General features: G+C 47.0%; 1 protein-coding gene and 1 pseudogene across 1 annotated transcript in view; one reads left to right on the forward strand and one right to left on the reverse strand.

Annotated features, from left to right (window-relative positions):
- The window catches only part of LOC109888274 (junctophilin-3), a 34,038-nt gene extending 14,029 nt beyond the window's left edge, over nucleotides 1-20,009 (forward strand). The window contains 5 exon segments of the mRNA XM_031812977.1: nucleotides 6,918-7,205; nucleotides 7,429-7,933; nucleotides 13,238-13,374; nucleotides 15,513-16,789; nucleotides 17,254-20,009. Coding sequence (XP_031668837.1) covers nucleotides 6,918-7,205; nucleotides 7,429-7,933; nucleotides 13,238-13,374; nucleotides 15,513-16,789; nucleotides 17,254-17,334 — 2,288 coding nt within the window. The 3' untranslated portion in view covers nucleotides 17,335-20,009.
- LOC116359576 (large neutral amino acids transporter small subunit 1-like) overlaps nucleotides 17,701-24,616 on the reverse strand; it is a 19,472-nt pseudogene continuing 12,556 nt past the window's right edge.

Below are 24,616 nucleotides of genomic sequence, written 5' to 3' on the forward strand. Positions count from 1 at the left end.
AAATATTGGTCACTTAACTTAACTTTTAAAATGTATTCATTCAACTAGGCTACTTAAAAGGTGTCCTGTAGGCAACCTGCGCATGTTCATCCACTCCAATGTAATATAAAGAGACATCTGCTCCCCCCCCCCCCCCCACACACACAGTAAATGTCAAACTGTCCCTAATCTAGGCCGTTTGATAACCAAAGCAACTCCATTGCACTAAACCGGGATGAGCCGAGAGAGGCAGGGAGGGGTGCCGGGGGAGGAAGAGAGGGAGGTAGAGTGAGGGAGGAAGAGAGGGAGGTAGAGTGAGGGAGGAAGAGAGGGAGGTAGAGTGAGGGAGGAAGAGAGGGAGGTAGAGTGAGGGAGGAAGAGAGGGAGGTAGAGTGAGGGAGGAAGAGAGGGAGGGAGAGTGAGGGAGGAAGAGAGGGAGGTTGAGTGAGGGAGGAAGAGAGGGAGGTAGAGTGAGGGAGGAAGAGAGGGAGGTAGAGTGAGGGAGGAAGAGAGGGAGGTAGAGTGAGGGAGGAAGAGAGGGAGGTAGAGTGAGGGAGGAAGAGAGGTAGGTAGAGTAAGGGAGGAAGAGAGGGAGGTAGAGTGAGGAAGAGAGGTAGGTAGCGTGAGGGAGGAAGAGAGGGAGGTAGAGTGAGGGAGGAAGAGAGGTAGAGATAGGGAAAGGTAGAGAGGTAGAGTGAGGGAGGAAGAGAGGTAGGTAGAGTGAGGGAGGAAGAGAGGTAGAGATAGGGAGAGGTAGAGAGGTAGAGTGAGGAAGGAAGGAGGTAGAGATAGGGAAAGGTAGAGAGAGAGAGAGAGAGAGGTAGGTAGAGTGAGGGAGGAAGAGAGGTAGGTAGAGTGAGGGAGGAAGAGAGGGAGATAGAGTGGGGGAGGAAGAGAGGTAGAGATAGGGAAAGGTAGAGAGAGAGAGGTCAATAAGTGATGCAGAGGGGACCATGGAAACCAGATCCGTGGCTGCTGTATCGGTGTAGCTAGAGGTTGTTTACCAGCGTAGCCTGTAGTCTAATATCAGATGTACCGCAATGGTTTACATACCAGCAGATAACCTTGGTGTTATTTGGTTTATGAAGTAGCGGAGACGACCGTAATAACACTCCTGAATTAGATAAAAAATAAATCAAAATAAAGACTGCGTCACGAGAGAGAGCACCTCTCTCTTTTCGGTCTCTCACCTGGGAGATTAATATAGCACGAACGAGCTGACACATTTTCCACAACCCAATAAACGTGCTATTGTCGCTATACCAACAGCTACACCTGTAATATCGTGTGTAGTGTAGGCTAATAACATGAATCGGTATTTACATTGGGTCGGCGCAGCATAGCTTTGTCTATTGCGATCTGCATTTCAGCACCATGGACAGGTCCCGATCTCTTCCACTTTGACAGACACACCACAGCGAAGGTTCACGACATGTCATTCCTCTGTTTTTAGATGATTGAAATGGAGGTGACATACCGTTTATTAGGCCTATCCTCCCGGACACTAAAACGTGAATATGTTCGCGTTAAAAGCCTCACTACTGAAATGAGATGGAAACGCTCTTTAAACAATCCACTGTATAAAACATAAGATAAAAACGGATCATTATTTGCGGTCGGGCTTCAGCCAAGTTGTGAAATAAAACCTAATATCTTAGTTTTAATCAATGGAAAATGAAAAGCATGATTTTGCCTGAGGTAGAGAGCATTGCGGTCCGTGATATTTAACCTGTTGTCATCACATGATGTGCTGTCCAATATATTTAAAAGGTTGTCATGACGTGATGTGCGGTCCATGATATTTAAACGGTTGCCATGGCGTGTTGTCATGACGTGATGTGCGGTCCATGATATTTAAACGGTTGCCATGGCGTGTTGTCATGACGTGATGTGCGGTCCATGATATTTAAACGGTTGCCATGGCGTGTTGTCATGACGTGATGTGCGGTCCATGATATTTAAACTGTTGTCATGACGTGATGTGCGGCCATGATATTTAACCCCTGTGTGGCGTTCATGTTTTTGTTATTCTCCCGATCTTATCGGGTCTGGTGGTCTGATGGACCCACAACATTATTGGGTTTTTAAACCAATTCAGCCATAACAATTTAAGTAAACATACTTAATACTAAATACTTAGATGTTGACTGATATCAATTCCAAGCAGTATAGACAGCATACATGGCTAATATTTGCCATTTACCTGCTCGATCACACTTATCAATAAAAGTGCTATTCGTTTTTTAAATAAAATGTCATTACAATCAAGACCTGGGTGGAATAAATCATGTTTATCTTGAACAAATATAAATGAAACAAGGTTTTCATCACTATTGATGTTTATTGCGTTGAACTGAACAAATTGGAAGGACAAATTTTACATACAGTATTTTATGGAAATGATAAATGAGCCCCATTGAACACAAATGAAGGCCAGTTGACCACATGAGAGACAGAGTTTCTGTGTTTTGCAAATGTATTTATATAAGGGCACAAGACTAGACCCAGATGCAGACACGCAATCCAACACGCAGACACGCAATCCAACACGCAGACACGCAATCCAACACGCAGACACGCAATCCAACACGCAGACACGCAATCCAACACGCAAACACGCAATCCAACGCGCAGACACGCAATCCAACACGCAGACACGCAATCCAACACGCAGACACGCAATCCAACACGCAGACACGCAATCCAACACTCAAACACACAATCCAACACGCAAACACGCAATCCAACACGCAGACACGCAATCCAACACGCAAACACGCAATCCAACACACAGACACGCAATCCAACACGCAGACACGCAATCCAACACGCAGACACGCAATCCAACACGCAGACACTCAATCCAACACGCTGACACGCAATCCAACACACAGACACGCAATCCAACACACAGACACACAATCCAACACGCTGACACGCAATCCAACACGCAGACACGCAATGCAACACGCAGACACGCAATCCAACACGCAAACACGCAATCCAACACGCAAACACGCAATCCAACACGCAAACACGCAATCCAACACGCAAACACGCAATCCAACACGCAGACACGCAATCCAACACGCAGACACTCAATCCAACACGCTGACACGCAATCCAACACACAGACACGCAATCCAACACACAGACACACAATCCAACACGCTGACACGCAATCCAACACGCAGACACGCAATGCAACACGCAGACACGCAATCCAACACGCAAACACGCAATCCAACACGCAAACACGCAATCCAACACGCAAACACGCAATCCAACACGCAAACACGCAATCCAACACGCAGACACGCAATCCAACACGCAGACACGCAATCCAACACGCAGACACGCAATCCAACACGCAGACACGCAATCCAACACGCAAACACACAATCCAACACGCAAACACGCAATCCAACACGCAGACACGCAATCCAACACGCAGACACGCAATCCAACAGGGAGTAGGTAAGAGAATGGTCGTGGACAGGCAAAAGGTCAAAACCAGTTCAGAGTCCAGGAGGTACAGAGTGGCAGGCAGGCGGGTACAGAGTGGCAGGCAGGCTCGAGGTCAGGGCAGGTAGAATGGTCAGGCAGGCTCGAGGTCAGGGCAGGTAGAATGGTCAGGCAGGCTCGAGGTCAGGGCAGGTAGAATGGTCAGGCAGGCCCGAGGTCAGGGCAGGTAGAATGGTCAGGCAGGCTCGAGGTCAGGGCAGGTAGAATGGTCAGGCAGGCTCGAGGTCAGGGCAGGTAGAATGGTCAGGCAGGCTCGAGGTCAGGGCAGGTAGAATGGTCAGGCCGGCTCGAGGTCAGGGCAGGCAGAATGGTCAGGCAGGCTCGAGGTCAGGGCAGGCAGAATGGTCAGGCAGGCTCGAGGTCAGGGCAGGCAGAATGGTCAGGCAGGCTCGAGGTCAGGGCAGGCAGAATGGTCAGGCAGGCTCGAGGTCAGGGCAGGCAGAATGGTCAGACAGGCTCGAGGTCAGGGCAGGCAGAATGGTCAGGCAGGCTCGAGGTCAGGGCAGGCAGAATTGTCAGGCAGGCTCGAGGTCAGGGCAGGCAGAATGGTCAGGCAGGCTCGAGGTCAGGGCAGGCAGAATGGTCAGGCAGGCTCGAGGTCAGGGCAGGCAGAAAGGTTCAGGCAGGCGGGTGCGGAGTCCAGAAAACGGGCAAAGGGTCAAAAAATCATGAGGACTAGAAAAAGAGAAGAGAAGCAGGAGTAGGGAAAAACACTGGTTGACTTGAAAAACATACAAGACGAACTGGCACAGAGAGACAGGAAACACAGGGATAAATACACTGGTACAGAGAGACAGGAAACACAGAGATAAATACACTGGTACAGAGAGACAGGAAACACAGGGATATATACACTGGGGCAGAGAGACAGGAAACACAGGGATAAATACACTTGGACAGAGAGACAGGAAACACAGGGATAAATACACTGACACAGAGAGACAGGAAACACAGGGATAAATACACTGGTACAGAGAGACAGGAAACACAGGGATAAATACACTGGCACAGAGAGACAGGAAACACAGGGATAAATACACTGGCCCAGAGAGACAGGAAACACAGGGATAAATACACTGGGACAGAGAGACAAGAAACACAGGGATAAATACACTGACACAGAGAGACAGGGATATATACACTGGGGCAGAGAGACAGGAAACACAGGGATAAATACACTGGGACAGAGAGACAGGAAACACAGGGATAAATACACTGGTACAGAGAGACAGGAAACACAGGGATAAATACACTGGCCCAGAGAGACAGGAAACACAGGGATAAATACACTGGGACAGAGAGACAGGAAACACAGGGATAAATACACTGACACAGAGAGACAGGAAACACAGGGATAAATACACTGGGACAGAGAGACAGGAAACACAGGGATAAATACACTGGCACAGAGAGACAGGAAACACAGGGATAAATACACTGGCCCAGAGAGACAGGAAACACAGGGATAAATACACTGGGACAGAGAGACAAGAAACACAGGGATAAATACACTGACACAGAGAGACAGGGATATATACACTGGGGCAGAGAGACAGGAAACACAGGGATAAATACACTGGGACAGAGAGACAGGAAACACAGGGATAAATACACTGGTACAGAGAGACAGGAAACACAGGGATAAATACACTGGCCCAGAGAGACAGGAAACACAGGGATAAATACACTGGGACAGAGAGACAGGAAACACAGGGATAAATACACTGACACAGAGAGACAGGAAACACAGGGATAAATACACTGGGACAGAGAGACAGGAAACACAGGGATAAATACACTGGCACAGAGAGACAGGAAACACAGGGATATATACACTGGCACAGAGAGACAGGAAACACAGGGATAAATACACTGGGGCAGAGAGACAGGAAACACAGGGATAAATACACTGACACAGAGAGACAGGGATATATACACTGGGGCAGAGAGACAGGAAACACAGGGATAAATACACTGGGACAGAGAGACAGGAAACACAGGGATAAATACACTGGTACAGAGAGACAGGAAACACAGGGATAAATACACTGGCCCAGAGAGACAGGAAACACAGGGATAAATACACTGGGACAGAGAGACAGGAAACACAGGGATAAATACACTGACACAGAGAGACAGGAAACACAGGGATAAATACACTGGGACAGAGAGACAGGAAACACAGGGATAAATACACTGGCACAGAGAGACAGGAAACACAGGGATATATACACTGGCACAGAGAGACAGGAAACACAGGGATAAATACACTGGGGCAGAGAGACAGGAAACACAGGGATAAATACACTGGTACAGAGAGACAGGAAACACAGGGATAAATACACTGGTACAGAGAGACAGGAAACACAGGGATAAATACACTGGGACAGTGAGACAGGAAACACAGGGATAAATACACTGGTACAGAGAGACAGGAAACACAGGGATAAATACACTGGTACAGAGAGACAGGAAACACAGGGATAAATACACTGGCCCAGAGAGACAGGAAACAGAGGGATAAATACACTGGGACAGAGAGACAGGAAACACAGGGATAAATACACTGGTACAGAGAGACAGGAAACACAGGGATAAATACACTGGCCCAGAGAGACAGGAAACACAGGGATAAATACACTGGGACAGAGAGACAGGAAGCACAGGGATAAATACACTGGGACAGAGAGACAGGAAACACAGGGATAAATACACTGGTACAGAGAGACAGGAAACACAGGGATAAATACACTGGCCCAGAGAGACAGGAAACACAGGGATAAATACACTGGGACAGAGAGACAGGAAGCACAGGGATAAATACACTGGGACAGAGAGACAGGAAACACAGGGATAAATACACTGGTACAGAGAGACAGGAAACACAGGGATAAATACACTGGGACAGAGAGACAGGAAACACAGGGATAAATACACTGGTACAGAGAGACAGGAAACACAGGGATAAATACACTGGCCCAGAGAGACAGGAAACACAGGGATAAATACACTGGGGCAGAGAGACAGGAAACACAGGGATAAATACACTGGGACAGAGAGACAGGAAACACAGGGATATATACACTGGCACAGAGAGACAGGAAACACAGGGATAAATACATTGACACAGAGAGACAGGAAACACAGGGATAAATACACTGGCACAGAGAAACAGGAAACACAGGGATAAATACACCGGGGGATAATAAGCGACACCTGAAGGGGGTGGAGACAATCACAAGACAGGTGAAACAGATCAGCGTGTGACAATTAATTGCACTTGATGTATGTGTACTGTGACTTCCTGTCCTGTTACTTGTGGCTGTAATCTAGAATAATGAAATGACCTATTGTGGTGCAATGCATGCCCTCAGATCGCCCTATAATTTGACCCCTGTGACTCTCTCCTATAGGTACGTTCCAGGGCCAGTGGCTGGGGGGGATGCGGCACGGCTATGGGGTCCGGCAGAGCGTGCCATACGGCATGGCGGCCGTCATCCTCTACCCACTCCGCACGTCCATAAACTCCCTCCGCTCAGAGCACAGCCACGGCCCCCCCACCACGCTGGAGGACGGCGCCGGGACCGCCGTCTCGCCTGCCGACGGGGTGGTGGGGGGCGGGCTGGTCGGGAGTCCCGTGGGGAGGGGGGGCTTCGCTCTGACTGCGCCCAGCGAGGCGGACCGTCGGGGGAAGAGGAAAGGTGAGACTCCTGATGTGCTGTTTGTGGGCAGCTGGTCGGGTTCTATGAGCTAATACTTCAATATCCATTAGCCCTGCTTTTCTAGTCCAATCTATTGGTACTTTGACATGGACTTATTGTTATTACGTCACGCTTGTGTTTGTATGTCAATTGTCCATTTCTGTAAAGTTGCATCGTATCGTATTTTGTAGGATAAATAACGTTGTGTCGTTTCATATCCCAGGCCGTTTCCGCCAGTCGATCCTGAGTGGTCTGAAGCTGCGTCGCTCCGAGTCCAAGAGTTCCCTGGCCAGCCAGCTGAGTAAACAGAGCTCGTTCTGCAGCGAGGCCGGCATGAGCACCGTCTCCTCTGCTGCCTCCGACATACACTCCAACGCTAGCCAGGACGGCGAGCAGGGCGCTCCTGTGGATGCCACGGTCACCGAGGCCTACGCCGGCGAGTGGCGCAGTGACCAGCGGGCGGGTTGGGGCGTGAGCCGGCGCTCCGACGGTCTACGCTACGAGGGGGAGTGGGTGGCCAACAAGCGCCATGGTTACGGCTGTACAACGTTCCCTGACAGCACCAAAGAGGAGGGGAAGTACAAGCAGAACGCGCTGGTCAGCGGGAAGCGGAAGAACCTGATTCCTCTGAGAGCCAGTAAGATCAGGGAGAAGGTGGAGCGGGCTGTGGAAGCGGCTGAGAAGGCTGCAGACATCGCCAAGCAGAAGGCAGAGATCGCCCTGTCCAGGTAAGACACAGACCCATGGTGTTGATCTCTGTTGCTGTGGTAACAGTAGTCAGGGTTAGAGCTAGCTGCAGACATCGCCAAGCAGAAGGCAGAGATCGCCCTGTCCAGGTGAGACACAGACCCATGGTGTTGATCTCTGTTGCTGTGGTAACAGTAGTCAGGGTTAGAGCTAGCTGCAGACATCGCCAAGCAGAAGGCAGAGATCGCCCTGTCCAGGTGAGAAACAGACCCATGGTGTTGATCTCTGTTGCTGTGGTAACAGTAGTGGGGTTAGAGCTGGGGGTAAGGTTAGGTTTAGGTTAGGGACCCGGAGATCTCTGTTGCTGTGGTAACAGTAGTCAGGTTAAGAGCTAAGGGTAAGGTTAGGCTTAGGTTATGGAGCCGGAAATCTCTGTTGCTGTGGTAACAGTAGTCAGGTTAGAGCTAAGGCTAAGGTTAGGCTTAGGTTAGGGAGCCGGAGATCTCTGTTGCTGTGGTAACAGTAGTCAGGTTAGAGCTAGGGGTAAGGTTAGGCTTAGGTTAGGGAGCCGGAGAAGGTGGCCAACATCTTTGTCTTTGACAAGTGCACTTAAAGATTCTCTGTTATCTTGCGATGTGCCAAATGGGCCGGTTTCCAGACTAAAAGGCCTAGTTGAGAATATCCATGAAAGGTTGTTTTTAAGTCCAGAAATAGGTTTCATCTGGGTCAGGTGAACTGTCCCCAGGGGTCCGATAGACCTGTAGTCTCAGCAACTCTTCAAGCAGTATGGTTGTACCATACTGAGGTAACAGGTCAGGTAAACTGTCCCCAGGGGTCCGATAGACCTGTAGTCTCAGCAACTCTTCAAGCAGTATGGTTGTACCATACTGAGGTAACAGGTCAGACAAATTCTGAAGTTGTTCACCAAGCAAGTAAACCATTTCCTTAGAAAAACGAACCCATGCAGATTGATTGTTTTGGATGACTGTATTATTACAATGGATGGCTGTTCTGTCCTGTTGGGACCATGGTGATACAGTGGATGGCTGAGCTGTCCTGTTAGGATCAGTGATACAGTGGATGTCTGTTCTGTCCTGTTGGAACCATGGTGATACAGTGGATGGCTGAGCTGTCCTGTTGGGATCATGGTGATACAGTGGGTGGCTGAGCTGTCCTGTTAGGATCAGTGATACAGTGGATGTCTGTTCTGTCCTGTTGGGATCATGGTGATACAGTGGATGTCTGTTCTGTCCTGTTGGGACCATTGTGATACAGTGGATGGCTGAGCTGTCCTGTTCGGACCATGGTGATACAGTGGATGGCTGTTCTGTCCTGTTGGGACCATGGTGATACAGTGGATGGCTGAGCTGTCCTGTTGGGATTATGGTGATACCGTGGATGGCTGTTCTGTCCTGTTGGGACCATGGTGATACAGTGGATGGCTGAGCTGTCCTGTTAGGATCATGGTGATACAGTGGATGGCTGAGCTGTCCTGTTGGGATCATGGTGATACAGTGGATGGCTGTTCTGTCCTGTTAGGATCTGTTTGTGGAAACATTCCACTCCTTGCCAATCCTTGTCATGTCAAACACATTTGACCCAAGGAGAGGAATGTTAGCAGAAAACAGGTTCTGGATGTCATTCTAGTATAAAATCCATCCATAAAATGGATGAAAAGGGCTGAACAGAAAACCAGGCCATTTACCGGAATGTTCCGGGGAAATATTATACTCACTGGAGGAACAGTCTGAAAAAGAGAACCATCCTGATAAAGAAGAAAACCCAGGCCAGACAGATACAGGGTGTAAACAACAGTCCTTAAGGCAACACAAACCCCAGGCCAGACAGATACAGGGTGTAAACAACAGTCCTTAAGGCAACACACAACACAAAACCCAGGCCAGACAGATTCAGGGTGTAAACAACAGTCCTTAAGGCAACACACAACACAAAACCCAGGCCAGACAGATACAGGGTGTAAACAACAGTCCTTAAGGCAACACAAAACCCAGGCCAGACAGATACAGGGTGTAAACAACAGTCCTTAAGGCAACACACAACACAAAACCCAGGCCAGACAGATTCAGGGTGTAAACAACAGTCCTTAAGGCAACACACAACACAAAACCCAGGCCAGACAGATACAGGGTGTAAACAATAGTCCTTAAGGCAACACACAACACAAAACCCAGGCCAGACAGATACAGGGTGTAAACAACAGTCCTTAAGGCAACACACAACACAAAACCCAGGCCAGATAGATACAGGGTGTAAACAACAGTCCTTAAGGCAACACACAACACAAAACCCAGGCCAGACAGATACAGGTTGTAAACAACAGTCCTTAAGGCAACACACAACCCAGGCCAGACAGATACAGGGTGTAAACAACAGTCCTTATGGCAACACAAAACCCAGGCCAGACAGATACAGGGTGTAAACAACAGTCCTTAAGGCAACACACAACACAAAACCCAGGCCAGACAGATTCAGGGTGTAAACAACAGTCCTTAAGGCAACACACAACACAAAACCCAGGCCAGACAGATACAGGGTGTAAACAACAGTCCTTAAGGCAACACACAACACAAAACCCAGGCCAGACAGATACAGGGTGTAAACAACAGTCCTTAAGGCAACACAAACACCAGGCCAGACTGATACAGGGTGTAAACAACAGTCCTTAAGGCAACACACAACACAAAACCCAGGCCAGACTGATACAGGGTGTAAACAACAGTCCTTAAGACAACACACAACACAAAACCCAGGCCAGACAGATTCAGGGTGTAAACAACAGTCCTTAAGGCAACACACAACACAAAACCCAGGCCAGACAGATTCAGGGTGTAAACAACAGTCCTTAAGGAAACACACAACACAAAACCCAGGCCAGACAGATACAGGGTGTAAACAACAGTCCTTAAGGCAACACACAACACAAAACCCAGGCCAGATAGATACAGGGTGTAAACAACAGTCCTTAAGGCAACACACAACACAAAACCCAGGCCAGATAGATACAGGGTGTAAACAACAGTCCTTAAGGCAACACACAACACAAAACCCAGGCCAGACAGATACAGGTTGTAAACAACAGTCCTTAAGGCAACACACAACCCAGGCCAGACAGATACAGGGTGTAAACAACAGTCCTTATGGCAACACAAAACCCAGGCCAGACAGATACAGGGTGTAAACAACAGTCCTTAAGGCAACACACAACACAAAACCCAGGCCAGACAGATTCAGGGTGTAAACAACAGTCCTTAAGGCAACACACAACACAAAACCCAGGCCAGACAGATACAGGGTGTAAACAACAGTCCTTAAGGCAACACAAACCCCAGGCCAGACTGATACAGGGTGTAAACAACAGTCCTTAAGGCAACACACAACACAAAACCCAGGCCAGACTGATACAGGGTGTAAACAACAGTCCTTAAGACAACACACAACACAAAACCCAGGCCAGACAGATTCAGGGTGTAAACAACAGTCCTTAAGGCAACACACAACACAAAACCCAGGCCAGACAGATACAGGGTGTAAACAACAGTCCTTAAGGCAACACAAAACCCAGGCCAGACTGATACAGGGTGTAAACAACAGTCTTTAAGGCAACACACAGCAGAAAACCCAGGCCAGACAGATACAGGGTATAAACAACAGTCCTTAAAGCAACACACAGCACAAAACCCAGGCCAGACAGATACAGGGTGTAAACAACAGCCCTTATGGCAACACAAAACCCAGAACAGACAGATTCAGGGTGTAAACAACAGTCCTTATGGCAACACAAAACCCAGGCCAGACAGATTCAGGGTGTAAACAACAGTCCTTAACGCAACACAAAACCCAGGCCAGACAGATCCAGGGTCTAAACAACAGTCCTTAAGGCAACACACAGCACAAACCCAGGCCAGACAGATACAGGGTGTAAAAACAACCGTCCTTAAGGCAACACACAACACAAAACCCAGGCCAGACAGATACAGGGTGTAAACAACAGTCCTTAAGGCAACACACAACACAAAACCCAGGCCAGACAGATTCAGGGTGTAAACAACAGTCCTTAAGGCAACACACAACACAAAACCCAGGCCAGACAGATACAGGGTGTAAACAACAGTCCTTAAGGCAACACACAGCACAAAACCCAGGCCAGACAGATACAGGGTGTAAACAACAGTCCTTAAGGCAACACACAGCACTAAGACAATCTACACACATATTTAAATCTACAACCAGCATCTACATATTTTAATATCTCTGTCTCTGTCTCTCTCTTTCTCTGTGTCTTTCTCTCTGTGTCTCTCTCTCTCTGTCTGTCTCTCTCTGTCAATTTCTGTCTCTGTCTCTGTCTCTCTCTCTTTGTCTGTGTCTTTCTCTCTGTGTCTCTCTCTCTCTCTCTGTCTCTCTCTGTCAATCTCTGTCTCTGTCTCTCTCTCTCTCTCTGTCAATCTCTGTCTCTGTCTCGCTCTCTTTCTCTGTGTCTCTCTCTGTCTCTCTCTGTCAATCTGTCTCTGTCTCTCTCTTTCTCTGTGTCTCTCTCTCTGTCTGTCTCTCTCTGTCAATCTCTGTCTGTCTCTCTCTTTCTCTGTGTCTTTCTCTCTGTGTCTCTCTCTCTCTGTCTGTCTCTCTCTGTCAATCTCTGTCTCTGTCTCTGTCTCTCTCTCTTTGTCTGTGTCTTTCTCTCTGTGTCTCTCTCTCTCTCTGTCTCTCTCTGTCAATCTCTGTCTCTGTCTCTCTCTCTCTCTCTCTGTCAATCTCTGTCTCTGTCTCGCTCTCTTTCTCTGTGTCTCTCTCTGTCTCTCTCTGTCAATCTGTCTCTGTCTCTCTCTTTCTCTGTGTCTCTCTCTCTGTCTGTCTCTCTCTGTCAATCTCTGTCTGTCTCTCTCTTTCTCTGTCTTTCTCTCTGTGTCTCTCTCTCTCTCTCTCTCTGTCTCTCTCTGTCAATCTCTGTCTCTGTCTGTCTCTCTCTCTCTCTCTGTCTCTGTCTCGCTCTCTTTCTCTGTGTCTCTCTGTGTCTCTCTCTGTCTCTCTCTGTCAATCTGTCTCTGTCTCTCTCTGTCAATCTCTGTCTCTCTCTCTCTCTTTCTCTGTGTCTTTCTCTCTGTGTGTCTCTCTCTCTCTGTCTCTCTTTGTCAATCTCTGTCTCTGTCTCTGTCTCGCTCTCTTTCTCTGTGTCTCTCTCTGTCTCTCTCTGTCAATCTGTCTCTGTCTCTCTCTGTCAATCTCTGTCCCTCTCTCTCTCTTTCTCTGTGTCTTTCTCTCTGTGTCTCTCTCTCTCTCTCTCTCTCTGTCTCTCTGTCTCTCTGTCTCTCTGTCTCTCTGTCTCTCAGGATGAGCCACGCAAGGGGAAAGGCGGATGCAGCTGAAGGTGTGGCCCTGAAGGCTAGCGAAGAATGTCGGATGGCCAGGGTCGCTGCCAAGGAACTCTCGCCGTCATTCCATATCCATGGAAACGGTGAATCCAACGGTGAGTCAATCACAGAGAAATTGACTTAGCTACAGTAACTACTGTACACATGCCCAACCAGGCAGAGAAAAACGTTGTAGAATTTGAAGTAACTTTATTGGAACTTTCTTTACAGACAATCTGGGTTGGATTCAGTCAGTAGTGTACCCAAATTCTAAGTCTCATTATCTTGTCCTCTTACCTGAGTTAACACAGTACAGGGTGTACTGTACTGTGTAATATTACCTGTGTTACTTGAATTAACACAGTAATCTAGCTGTGTAATCCTGATGTACAATACCAGTCAAAAGTTTTACAACATCTACTCATTCTAGGATTTTTCTTTCTTTTAAAAAAACTATTTTCTACATTGTAGAATAATAGTCAAGACATCCACACTATGACATAACACATATGGAATCATGTAGTAACCAAAAAACTATTAAACAAATGAAAATATATTTTAGATTTTAGATTCTTCAAAGAAGCCACCCTTTGCCTTGATGACAGTTTTGCAAACTCTCAACCAGCTTCACCTGGAATGCTTTTTCAACAGTCTTGAAGGAGTTCCCAGCACTTGTTGGCTGCTTTTCCTTCACTCTGCGGTCCAGATCATCCCAAGCCATCTCAATTGGGTTGAGGTTGGGTGATTGTGTAGGCCAGGTCATCGGATGCAGCACTCCATCACTTGGTCAAATAGCCCTTACACAGACTGGAGGTGTGTGGGGTCATTGTCCTGTTGAAAAACAAATGATAGTCCCACTAAGTGCAAACCCTGCAGAATGCTGTGGTGGCCATGCTGGTTAAGTGTGCCTTGAATTCTAAAACAATCACAAACAGTGTCACCAGCAAAGCACCCCCACATCAACATACCTCCTCCTCCATGCTTCACGGTGGGAACCACACATGCGGAGATCATCCGTTCACCTACTCTGCGTCTCACAAAGACACAGTGGTTGGAACTCAAAATCTCAACTTTGGACTCATCAGACCAAAGGACAGATTCCCACCAGTCTGATGTACATTGCTCATCTTCTTGGCCCAAACAGGTATCTTCTTCTTATTGCTGTCCTTTAGTAGTGGTTTCTTTGCAGAAATTCAACCATGAAGAACTGATTCTCACAGTCTCCTCTGAACAGTTGATGTTGAGATGTGTCTGTTACTTGAACTCTGTGAAGCATTTATTTGGTCTGCAATCTGAGGTGCAGTTAACTCTAATGAACTTATCCTCTGCAGCAGAGGTAACTCTGGCTCTTCCTTTCCTGTGGCGGTCCTCATGAGAGACAATTTCATCACAGCACTTGATGGTTTTTGTGACTTCACTTTCATGCCTTAAAGCAATGGTGGACTGTCATTTCTCTTTGCTTATTTGAGCTGTTCTTGCCATAATATGGACTTGGTCTTTTATCAAATAGGGCCATCTTCTGTATATCACCCTATACCATGTCACAACACAACTGATTGGCTCAAACACATTTAAAGGAAAGAAATTCCACAAACTAACTTTTAACAAGGCAAACCGTTTAACTGAAAATGCATTCCAGGTGACAACCTCATGGTTGAGAGAATGCCAAGAGTGTGCCAAGCTGTCATCAAGGCAAAGGGTGGCTACTTTGAAGAATATGAAATATAAAATATATTTTGATTTGTTTAACACTTTTTTTGGTTCCTACATGATTCCATATGTGTTATTTCATAGTTCTGATGTCTTCACTATTATTCTACAATGTAGAAAATAGTGAAGAAATAAATAAAAACCCTGGAATAAGTCGGTGTGTCCAAACTGATACCCTGGAATGAGTCGGTGTGTCCAAACTGATACCCTGGAATGAGTCGGTGTGTCCAAACTGATACCCTGGAATGAGTCGGTGTGTCCAAACTGATACCCTGGAATGAGTCGGTGTGTCCAAACTGATACCCTGGAATGAGTCGGTGTGTCCAAACTGATACCCTGGAATGAGTCGGTGTGTCCAAACTGATGACTGGTACTGTATGTCTGGTGGATCTCTGCCAAATCCCCTCTTTCATTGTGTTTTGTCTCTTCCCGCCTGTCTGCCTTTCTGCCTGTCTGTCTGCCTGTCTGCCTGTCTGCCTGTCTGCCTGTCTGCCTGTCTGCCTGTCTGCCTGTCTGCCTGTCTGTCTGCCTGTCTGTGAGTCAGGTCTGGAGTGCCAGCGGCCCAATAAGCACCAGGACAACAAAGACCACGAGATCATTTCCACGGGAACTGACAGTCCTGAGCTGTGCACCCCGGACACCACGCCTCCCTTGATAACGCCTGACCTCAGCCCAGTCCTGAGCGTCCCCCCCTCACCCCCCCGCAGCCCGCCGACCTCTAAACAAGGCCACTCTCACCGTCCCAGAAACGCCTGCTTCATGCGGCAGAGCGCTGTGGACGACCAGGGAGGAGGAGCAGAGATACAGGTGCTAGTGGAGGGGCGGGGCATGGATTTCCAGAGGGGAGGAGCTAACAACTGGACAGAGGACATGTATCCAGACCGGGGGGGTCACAGCAGCCAATCCACCACCCCGTCTCTACTGGAGGAGCAGGAGGGACAAATTAACGGCCACCAGCAGGCCCCGTCCAACCACAAACCGAGGGAGAAGGCCTCGACCAACCACAAGTCCCGGGAGCACACTTCCTCTTCCTATAGGTCGTGGGAGCACTCCTCCTCGTACAACCAGAAGCCCTCAAAGCACACCTCATCCAATCACAAGTCGAGGGAGTACATGCAATCCAATCACAAAACATGGGATCATTCCTCCTCCTCCACCAATCACAGGGCCTGTGAGAATGCCTCTTCCAATTACAAGCAGCAGGTGCACATTTCATCCAATCACAAAGCCTTGGAGCATAACCTGTCCAATCACAAGACTTCTGAGCATGCTTCTTCCAATCACAAGTCGTGCCAAGATTATACCTGCTCCAATCACATCCCAAAGGACAATGTCTCCTCAGCCAATCACAACGACCCCCGAGAGCATGTGTACTCCAACCACCACTCCAAGCAGCAGCACATCTCATCCAATCACAAGCTTAGCAAGCATGCCTTGCCCGACCCCGGGCTCGACAGCCCCGCAGTGGGCTGGACTGCCGAAGGCGCCCTGCAGTGGAGCCCTGCCCACTCGCGCCTCATGGACCGAGAGGAAGAGGAGGACAGGCTGGGAGACTACACAGTAGACATGAGGTTCCAGCCCCTGGACTCCACTACCCAGATGTCCCCTGGCCATTGCCCCAAAAGCAGGCTGCGCCCGCGGGGCCTGCGGCCTGTCAAGGAGGGCTCCATGGACTCTGTACAGATGCTGGACACTCTGAATGTGGGGGCGGAGCAGGAGGAGTGGCCCCTGCACAGGGACCTCACTCTCTCCCCGCCTCTCAAGTCTCAGCCAATCACCTTGGAGCAGGATGGGGAGCACCACACCCTCAAATCAAACTCAGTGAGTGATTTATTGGTATCAGATTGATCTGTAAACTGGACCTCAGGTTTTAAATACTGATACTATACTCTTAACTGTAGAATGAAGTCTGAGAATTAACACTTTCTCTCTCTTCTCTCTCCTACCGTCTCTCTCCTCTCTCCTCCCGTCTCTCTCCTCTCTCCTCCCGTCTCTCTCTCTCGCTCTCTCCTCTTGTCTATCTCTCTCCTCTGTTCTCCTTTCTCTCTCTCTCTCCTCTCTCCTCCTTTCTCTCTCTCTCTCTCTCTCTCTCTCCTCCTGTCTCTCTCTCCTCTCCTCTCTCCTCCTTTCTCTCTCTCTCTCCTCTCTCCACCTGTCTCTTCTCTCTCTTCCTGTCTCTCTCTCCTCTCCTCTCTCCTCCTTTCTCTCTCTCTCTCCTCTCTCCACCTGTCTCTTCTCTCTCCTCCCGTCTCCTTCTCCCTCCTCTCTTCTCCCGTCTCTCCCAGGGCTCCAGCTCAGTCCTGGTTGTCATGGTTATTTTACTCAACATTGGAGTAGCCCTCCTCTTCATCCATTTCTTTATTTAACCTTCTATGATCTACTAAGTCCTATTATGATGATGATGATGATGATGACTTATATTACATAAGTTATTATTGATATGCCTCTGCCCAGCCACGTGGAGCCTGCAGCGTGGGAGGAGCGGAGGAGTGACGACGGACATCGACGGTGTTTCTATTGTCGTTAACCTCCTGCTGTTCCCTTCTCCAGCCCTTTGATGTTTATCTCATCTCATGTCACAGACTCAGTTAGGGTATATAATTCAACGGATTTATCCATCTGCCTTGAGTTTCTAAAACACTACACTTTTTTTTAATTTAATTTAATTTAATTTTTTTAATGAATTGCCTTTTTTTGTTGTGCTTGCAACCACGTGGAAAGGTATTTTGACATTACGACTGTGGAACAGCAGCTTTGAGATGGTGATGATGCGATGTGGTGGCGTAGTCGGCCACAAACGCACGGGTTTTGTTCGTAGGGCACCTGCTGTATGGAGGACAGGATACACAGGGCACAGACTATGTCCACTGGGCCCATCCATCCAAGACTAGTGTACAGCACCCTCTGTCCTACACTGTATCCCACTTAACAATATAACATGCTAGCCCATGGTGATCACACTTCTTCTTCTTCACCCACCTTAGCCCCTAACCCTATACCCTATGGCCTCATCCACCAACTGCTGGGATGCCTCTCAAATGGCACCCTATTCCCTATATAGTGTACTACTTTTGACCAGAGCTCTATGGGGGCTACGGTTAAACACAGTGCATGATAGAGGGTATAAGGTGCCATTAGGGACGTAGTCCTGATCTATGCTACCAAACTATGCTGCAAGAGTAGATCCATGTTAAAGGGCTCCGCCATGTTTATTTTCCTGTTCACCATAACACACACACACACACACACACACACACACATACACACACTCTCTCACATACACACTCTCTCACATACACACTCTCTCACACACACACACTCTCACACACACACTCTCTCACACACACACTCTCTCACAGTACACACACACACACACACACACTCTATAATGTTCACCATAACACACACACACACACACTCTCACACATACACACGAACACACACACACACACACTCTCTCACATACACACTCTCTCACACATACACACACACACACTCTCTCACATACACACTCTCTCACACATACACACCCACTCACTCTCTCACACACACACTCTCTCACACATACACACACACACACTCTCTCACATACACACTCTCTCACACATACACACCCACTCACTCTCTCACACACACACTCTCTCACACACACACACACACACACACACTCTCTCACACACACACAGCCATTACATGAGGGTGTGAGCAGTTAAAATAGCATCTTTCTATCCCTCTGTCTTTTCCATCTGTTGTTCTTCATTCGTCCACATATCCTCCTAGATATCCATTCTTCTGATTCACTTCACTGCAACTACGAACCAAGAGTTGGGATCAATGCCGTTTCACATTCAGTCGAATCAGGAAACAGACATTTTTAAGATTTCAGATTCGATTCATGAATTGAATAAAAACCCACTTTTCTATGAGTTTTTTTTTTTTAAATTCATGAATGATCTCAACCCTATCACTTACGCAACAAAACACACGTAGTGTCCACACTACACACACACACACACACACACACACAGGACTATGGAGGTGGGAGAATTTAGGCTTGCCCTTGTGTACAGCGTTGAGACTGTTACGTTATAACACTGATTCTAAATATATATATATATATATGTATGTATGTATGTATCATCATTATTATTATTATTCAAATGTTTGTTACTTTTGAGCATTTTGCCAGACAGAGAGAATGCTGAGTGCCTCGTATTTATTGATTTTTTATGAATGTAATGATTAACTTGATGAAACACCCCTCGTGGGAAATGCAGGCTGGGAAGGGGAGGGGGAGGGGGGGGGGGGGGTGACTTTCAGAATGGTGAAAGGTTGACCCCGCCTGAAATGGCATGCACCGTTTAGTCTCTCTCCCTGTCGGCCTTCTTCCAGAACAGTCCACAGGGAGAACTGGGTCTCTTCCAGACTAGTCCAAAGTCCCAAATGGAGCCCTCTTCCCTATATAGCTAGTGCACTGCTTTGGGAGAACAGGTATACGTGGGCCCTGGTCCAGAATGGTGCATGGTATATAGTGAATAGGGTGCTATTTGGGAATACAAGCACCTGGATGTGTTCTCCTCCAGTGTCACTTCCAGACATGCTGGGGGGGCCCCATGTTTTTCAGCATGTTTGTTTAGCCTGCTCAATCTGGTGTCAGTCAGTTTGTGAGTCTCTCTCTCTCTCTCTCCGGCTCTCCTAGTGTTTTTATCCAGCTACAGGTGGCTGACGCTGAGGCAGAGACCATCATCGGTGTCAAATAAATTTAAAAACGCTAGCTTTAAAAAAAATACAAAAAAAACTCTTGTGGATTTTCAAAATGTCGATCCAGAGTTTTATGAATGAGCTTAAAAAAAAAATCTGTTCCGCCTTTTTATACTCGGCACCCGGTGACATCATGTTGTGACATCATGTTGTGACATCATGTTGTGACATCATGTTGTGACATCATGTTGTGACATCATTGCATGCCTAAGCATGCTCTTTTCTTACGATTCTTTGGTTTATGACATGTGGAGAAAAATAATGAAAATGTTTGAAATGACTGTGTGTGTGCGTCGTCGGTGTTGGTTACTGCTGCTCTCCTCCATATTATAGCCTCAGACACACACAACAGTATAGTGGACTGGATTTCAGATGTTCAAATCCTTTTCCTAGTGTCTGAATGTATAGTAACGACAGGCTGACTGTAGTGACTTGTCTTTCTGCAGTATGTTTCTGTCAATATAACCAGAGTGTGAAAAAAAGTCAGCCAGCACTCAACAAAACAACCTTCAGAAGCCCAGTCACTCTTCACTCCTGTCATCATTGGCTGTTTCAAAAACTTTATTTATAAAACCAAAATTCACATTCAAAGTGCAGCACAGGAAGGACACTTAGAACAATGTCTTGGGTATTTCATATAAAAGAGTTTGAAAACATTCAGAGCAAACAGAGTATTTAAAAAAACTAAAAAAACAAGACAAGGCACAGGAAGTGTCAAGAAAGCTTGAGGAATATCTCTGTCGGTAGAATACAGACAGTAACAACCCGATGACGACATTAGATAACCAGTTCAATAGGTCATCTGGTCCTCCAGCCGGCGTTCTCTCTCTCTCTCTCTGTAGGAATGGAGCCTGGGGACTCTAGAACTCTGACTTCTCATTCTGAATTCTAGTGACTATTTTACCTTCCCGAGATGTGCACTTCCTAAAGAACAAACTTCTTCAGGACCAAATATCATGCCTTCATTACAACCAGTTATGTAAGGGAAAGGGAAGGGGGGGGGGGGATACCTAGTCAGTTGTCCAACTGAATGTATTCAACTGAAATGGCATCTTCCACATTTAACCCAACGCCTCTGAATCAGAGAGGGGGGGGGGATACCTGGTCAGTTGGAAAGGGGGATACCTGGTCAGTTGGAAAGGGGGATACCTGGTCAGTTGGAAAGGGTGATACCTGGTCAGTTGGAAAGGGGGATACCTGGTCAGTTGGAAAGGGGGATACCTAGTCAGTTGGAAAGGGGGATACCTAGTCAGTTGGAAAGGGGGATACCTAGTCAGTTGGAAAGGGGGATACCTAGTCAGTTGTCCAACTGAATGTATTCAACTGAAATGTGTCTTCCACATTTAACCCAACCCCTCTGAATCAGAGGTGCGGGGGGCTGTCTTAATCCACATCCACGTCTTCGGCGCCCGGGGAACAGTATCCGGGTTGGGGTCAATTCCAATTCAATTCAGGAAGTACAATGAAATTAATATTCTCTTCAATGAGGAAACTGGTTTACTTTCTGAATGGAACTGAAATTGAGCCCAACCCTGCTTAGTACTCCTCTAGAACGTCCCAGTTTAACATTTAACGACACTCTCAAAATGAGAAAAACACAACCGTCTACATAAGTGCTATTTAAATATAGGAAGAAATATAAACAAAATACCAAAATACTGAAAAGACAGTTTGAAAATGTAGAGAACAGACAGCAAGGTGGCTTCTGTGTAAACAACCAAATTGTTAGGCCTCTACTTACTAGTTGGTCCCCCACCCCTTTCTTCTGGACACAATAACCCCCATCCCCACTGGTTAGGGGTCAAAGGTTAGGGATCAGAGGTCATAGAGTATTCAGAGTGATCAGCCTGAGATGAACACACATTGACCGTCCAGCACTGCTTCAGTGGTGATACAGCGGCTTGGGTTGCAGTGGAGAAAAGGATGAGTTCATGAGTCCTGAGGAACCACGTTCAGCAGCTTCTGTCAGAACACGGTCAACAAGCAAGAAACCCATCTCTACTAGTACACCCTTTCACCATAGTACTAGTAGTAGTCCTGAGGAACCACGTTCAGCAGCTTCTGTCAGAACACGGTCAACAAGCAAGAAACCCATCTCTACTAGTACACCCTTTCATCATAGTACTAGTAGTAGTCCTGAGGAACCACGTTCAGCAGCTTCTGTCAGAACACGGTCAACAAGCAAGAAACCCATCTCTACTAGTACACCCTTTCATCATAGTACTAGTAGTAGTCCTGAGGAACCACGTTCAGCAGCTTCTGACAGAACACGGTCAACAAGCAAGAAACCCATCTCTACTAGTACACCCTTTCATCATAGTACTAGTAGTAGTCCTGAGGAACCACGTTCAGCAGCTTCTGACAGAACACGGTCAACAAGCAAGAAACCCATCTCTACTAGTACACCCTTTCATCATCAGCAGCTGCAGTACTAGTAGTAGTAGTAGTAGTAGAACTAGTAGCAGTACTAGTAGTAGTAGCAGTAGTACTAGTAGTAGTAGCAGTACTAGTAGTAGTAGCAGCAGTACTAGTAGCAGTACTAGTAGTAGTAGCAGTACTAGTAGTAGTAGCAGTACTAGTATTAGTAGTAGTAGTACTAGTAGTAGCAGTACTAGTAGTAGCAGTACTAGTAGTAGTAGCAGTACTAGTAGTAGTAGCAGTACTAGTAGTAGTATCAGTACTAGTAGCAGTACTAGTAGTAGTAGCAGTACTAGTAGCAGTACTAGTAGTAGCAGTACTAGTAGCACTAGTAGTAGCAGTACTAGTAGTACTAGTAGTAGCAGTACTAGTACTAGTAGTACTAGTAGTAGCAGTACTAGTACTAGTAGTACTGGTAGTAGTAGCAGTACTAATCACATTTCAAATCAAATCAAATTTATTTATATAGCCCTTCGTACATCAGCTGATATCTCAAAGTGCTGTACAGAAACCCAGCCTAAAACCCCAAACAGCAAGCAATGCAGGTGTAGAAGCACGGTGGCTAGGAAAAACTCCCTAGAAAGGCCAAAACCTAGGAAGAAACCTAGAGAGGAACCAGGCTATGTGGGGTGGCCAGTCCTCTTCTGGCTGTGCCGGGTGGAGATTATAACAGAACATGGCCAAGATGTTCAAATGTTCATAAATTACCAGCATGGTCGTATAATAATAAGGCAGAACAGTTGAAACTGGAGCAGCAGCACGGTCAGATGGACTGGGGACAGCAAGGAGTCATCATGTCAGGTAGTCCTGGGGCATGGTCCTAGGGCTCAGGTCCTCCGAGAGAGAGTAAAAAAGAGAGAATTAGAGAGAGCATATGTGGGGTGGCCAGTCCTCTTCTGGCTGTGCCGTGTGGAGATTATAACAGAACATGGCCAAGATGTTCAAATGTTCATAAATGATCAGCATGTTCGAATAATAAGAAGGCAGAACAGTTGAAACTGGAGCAGCAGCACGGCCAAGTGGACTGGGGACAGCAAGGAGTCATCATGTCAGGTAATCCTGGGGCATGGTCCTAGGGCTCAGGTCCTCCGAGAGAGAGAAGGAGAGAATTAGAGAACACACACTTAGATTCACACAGGACACCGAATAGGATAGGAGAAGTACTCCAGATATAACAAACTGACCTTAGCCCCCCGACACAAACTACTGCAGCATAAATACTGGAGGCTGAGACAGGAGGGGTCAGGAGACACTGTGGACCCATCCGAGGACACCCCCGGACAGGGCCAAACAGGAAGGATATAACCCCACCCACTTTGCCAAAGCACAGCCCCCACACCACGGTACCAGTACTAGTAGTAGTAGCAGTACTAGTAGTAGCAGTACTAGTAGTAGCAGTACTAGTAGTAGTATCAGTAGCAGTACTAGTAGTAGTAGCAGCAGTACTAGTAGCAGTACTAGTAGTACTAGTAGTAGTACTAGCAGTAGTAGCAGCAGCAGTACTAGTAGTAGCAGCAGCAGTACTAGTAGTAGTACTAGTAGTAGCAGTACTAGCAGTACTAGTAGTAGCAGTACTAGTAGTACTAGTAGTACTAGCATTACTAGTAGTAGTAGCGGTAGTAGTAGTACTACTAGTAGTAGTAGTACTAGTAGTAGTAGTAGTACAAGTAGTAATATCAGTAGCAGTACTACTAGTAGTAGTAGTAGCAGTAGCAGTAGTAGCCATACTAGTAGTAGTAGCAGTAGTAGTAGTAGTAGCAGTACAAGTAGTAGTAGTACTAGTAGTAGTATCAGTACTAGCAGTACTAGTAGTAGTAGCAGTACTAGTATATTAGTTTAGTATATTGATGTGTACTCTACATTATCCTTGTTAGTAGAAGTGATAGTTTAGTATATTGATGTGTACTGTACACTAACCTTGTTAGTAGAAGTGATAGTTTAGTATATTGATGTGTACTCTACACTAACCTTGTTAGTAGAAGTAATAGTTTAGTGATTTTCTACAGGAAGTGACAGCAGTGTTAAGTTACTCACTGATGCCATTGATGATCCAGCTGGGTTTTTTCTGCCACCACACACCAAAGAAATAGACGGGTACTTCAGTGGCACAATGAGGAAAACACACGCTACCACAAAACTCACCGGGAGTAGGAGATTCACCTGGAACACACACTACGATGTAGGACCCAGAGGAGAAACACACACAGAAATACTTACTATGCACTCAGAGAGAGAGAGCATACAGCACCGTCACTATGGACTGAGAGAGAGAACATACAGCACCGTCACTATGGACTGAGAGAGAGAACATACAGCACCGTCACTATGGACTGAGAGAGAGAACATACAGCACCGTCACTATGTACTGAGAGAGAGAACATACAGCACCATCACTATGTACTGAGAGAGAGACAACATACAGCACCATCACTATGGACTGAGAGAGAGACAACATACAGCACCGTCACT

This window comes from Oncorhynchus kisutch, unplaced genomic scaffold (assembly GCF_002021735.2).
Source record: "Oncorhynchus kisutch isolate 150728-3 unplaced genomic scaffold, Okis_V2 Okis03b-Okis08b_hom, whole genome shotgun sequence".
In the NCBI taxonomy this organism is placed as follows: domain Eukaryota; kingdom Metazoa; phylum Chordata; class Actinopteri; order Salmoniformes; family Salmonidae; genus Oncorhynchus; species Oncorhynchus kisutch.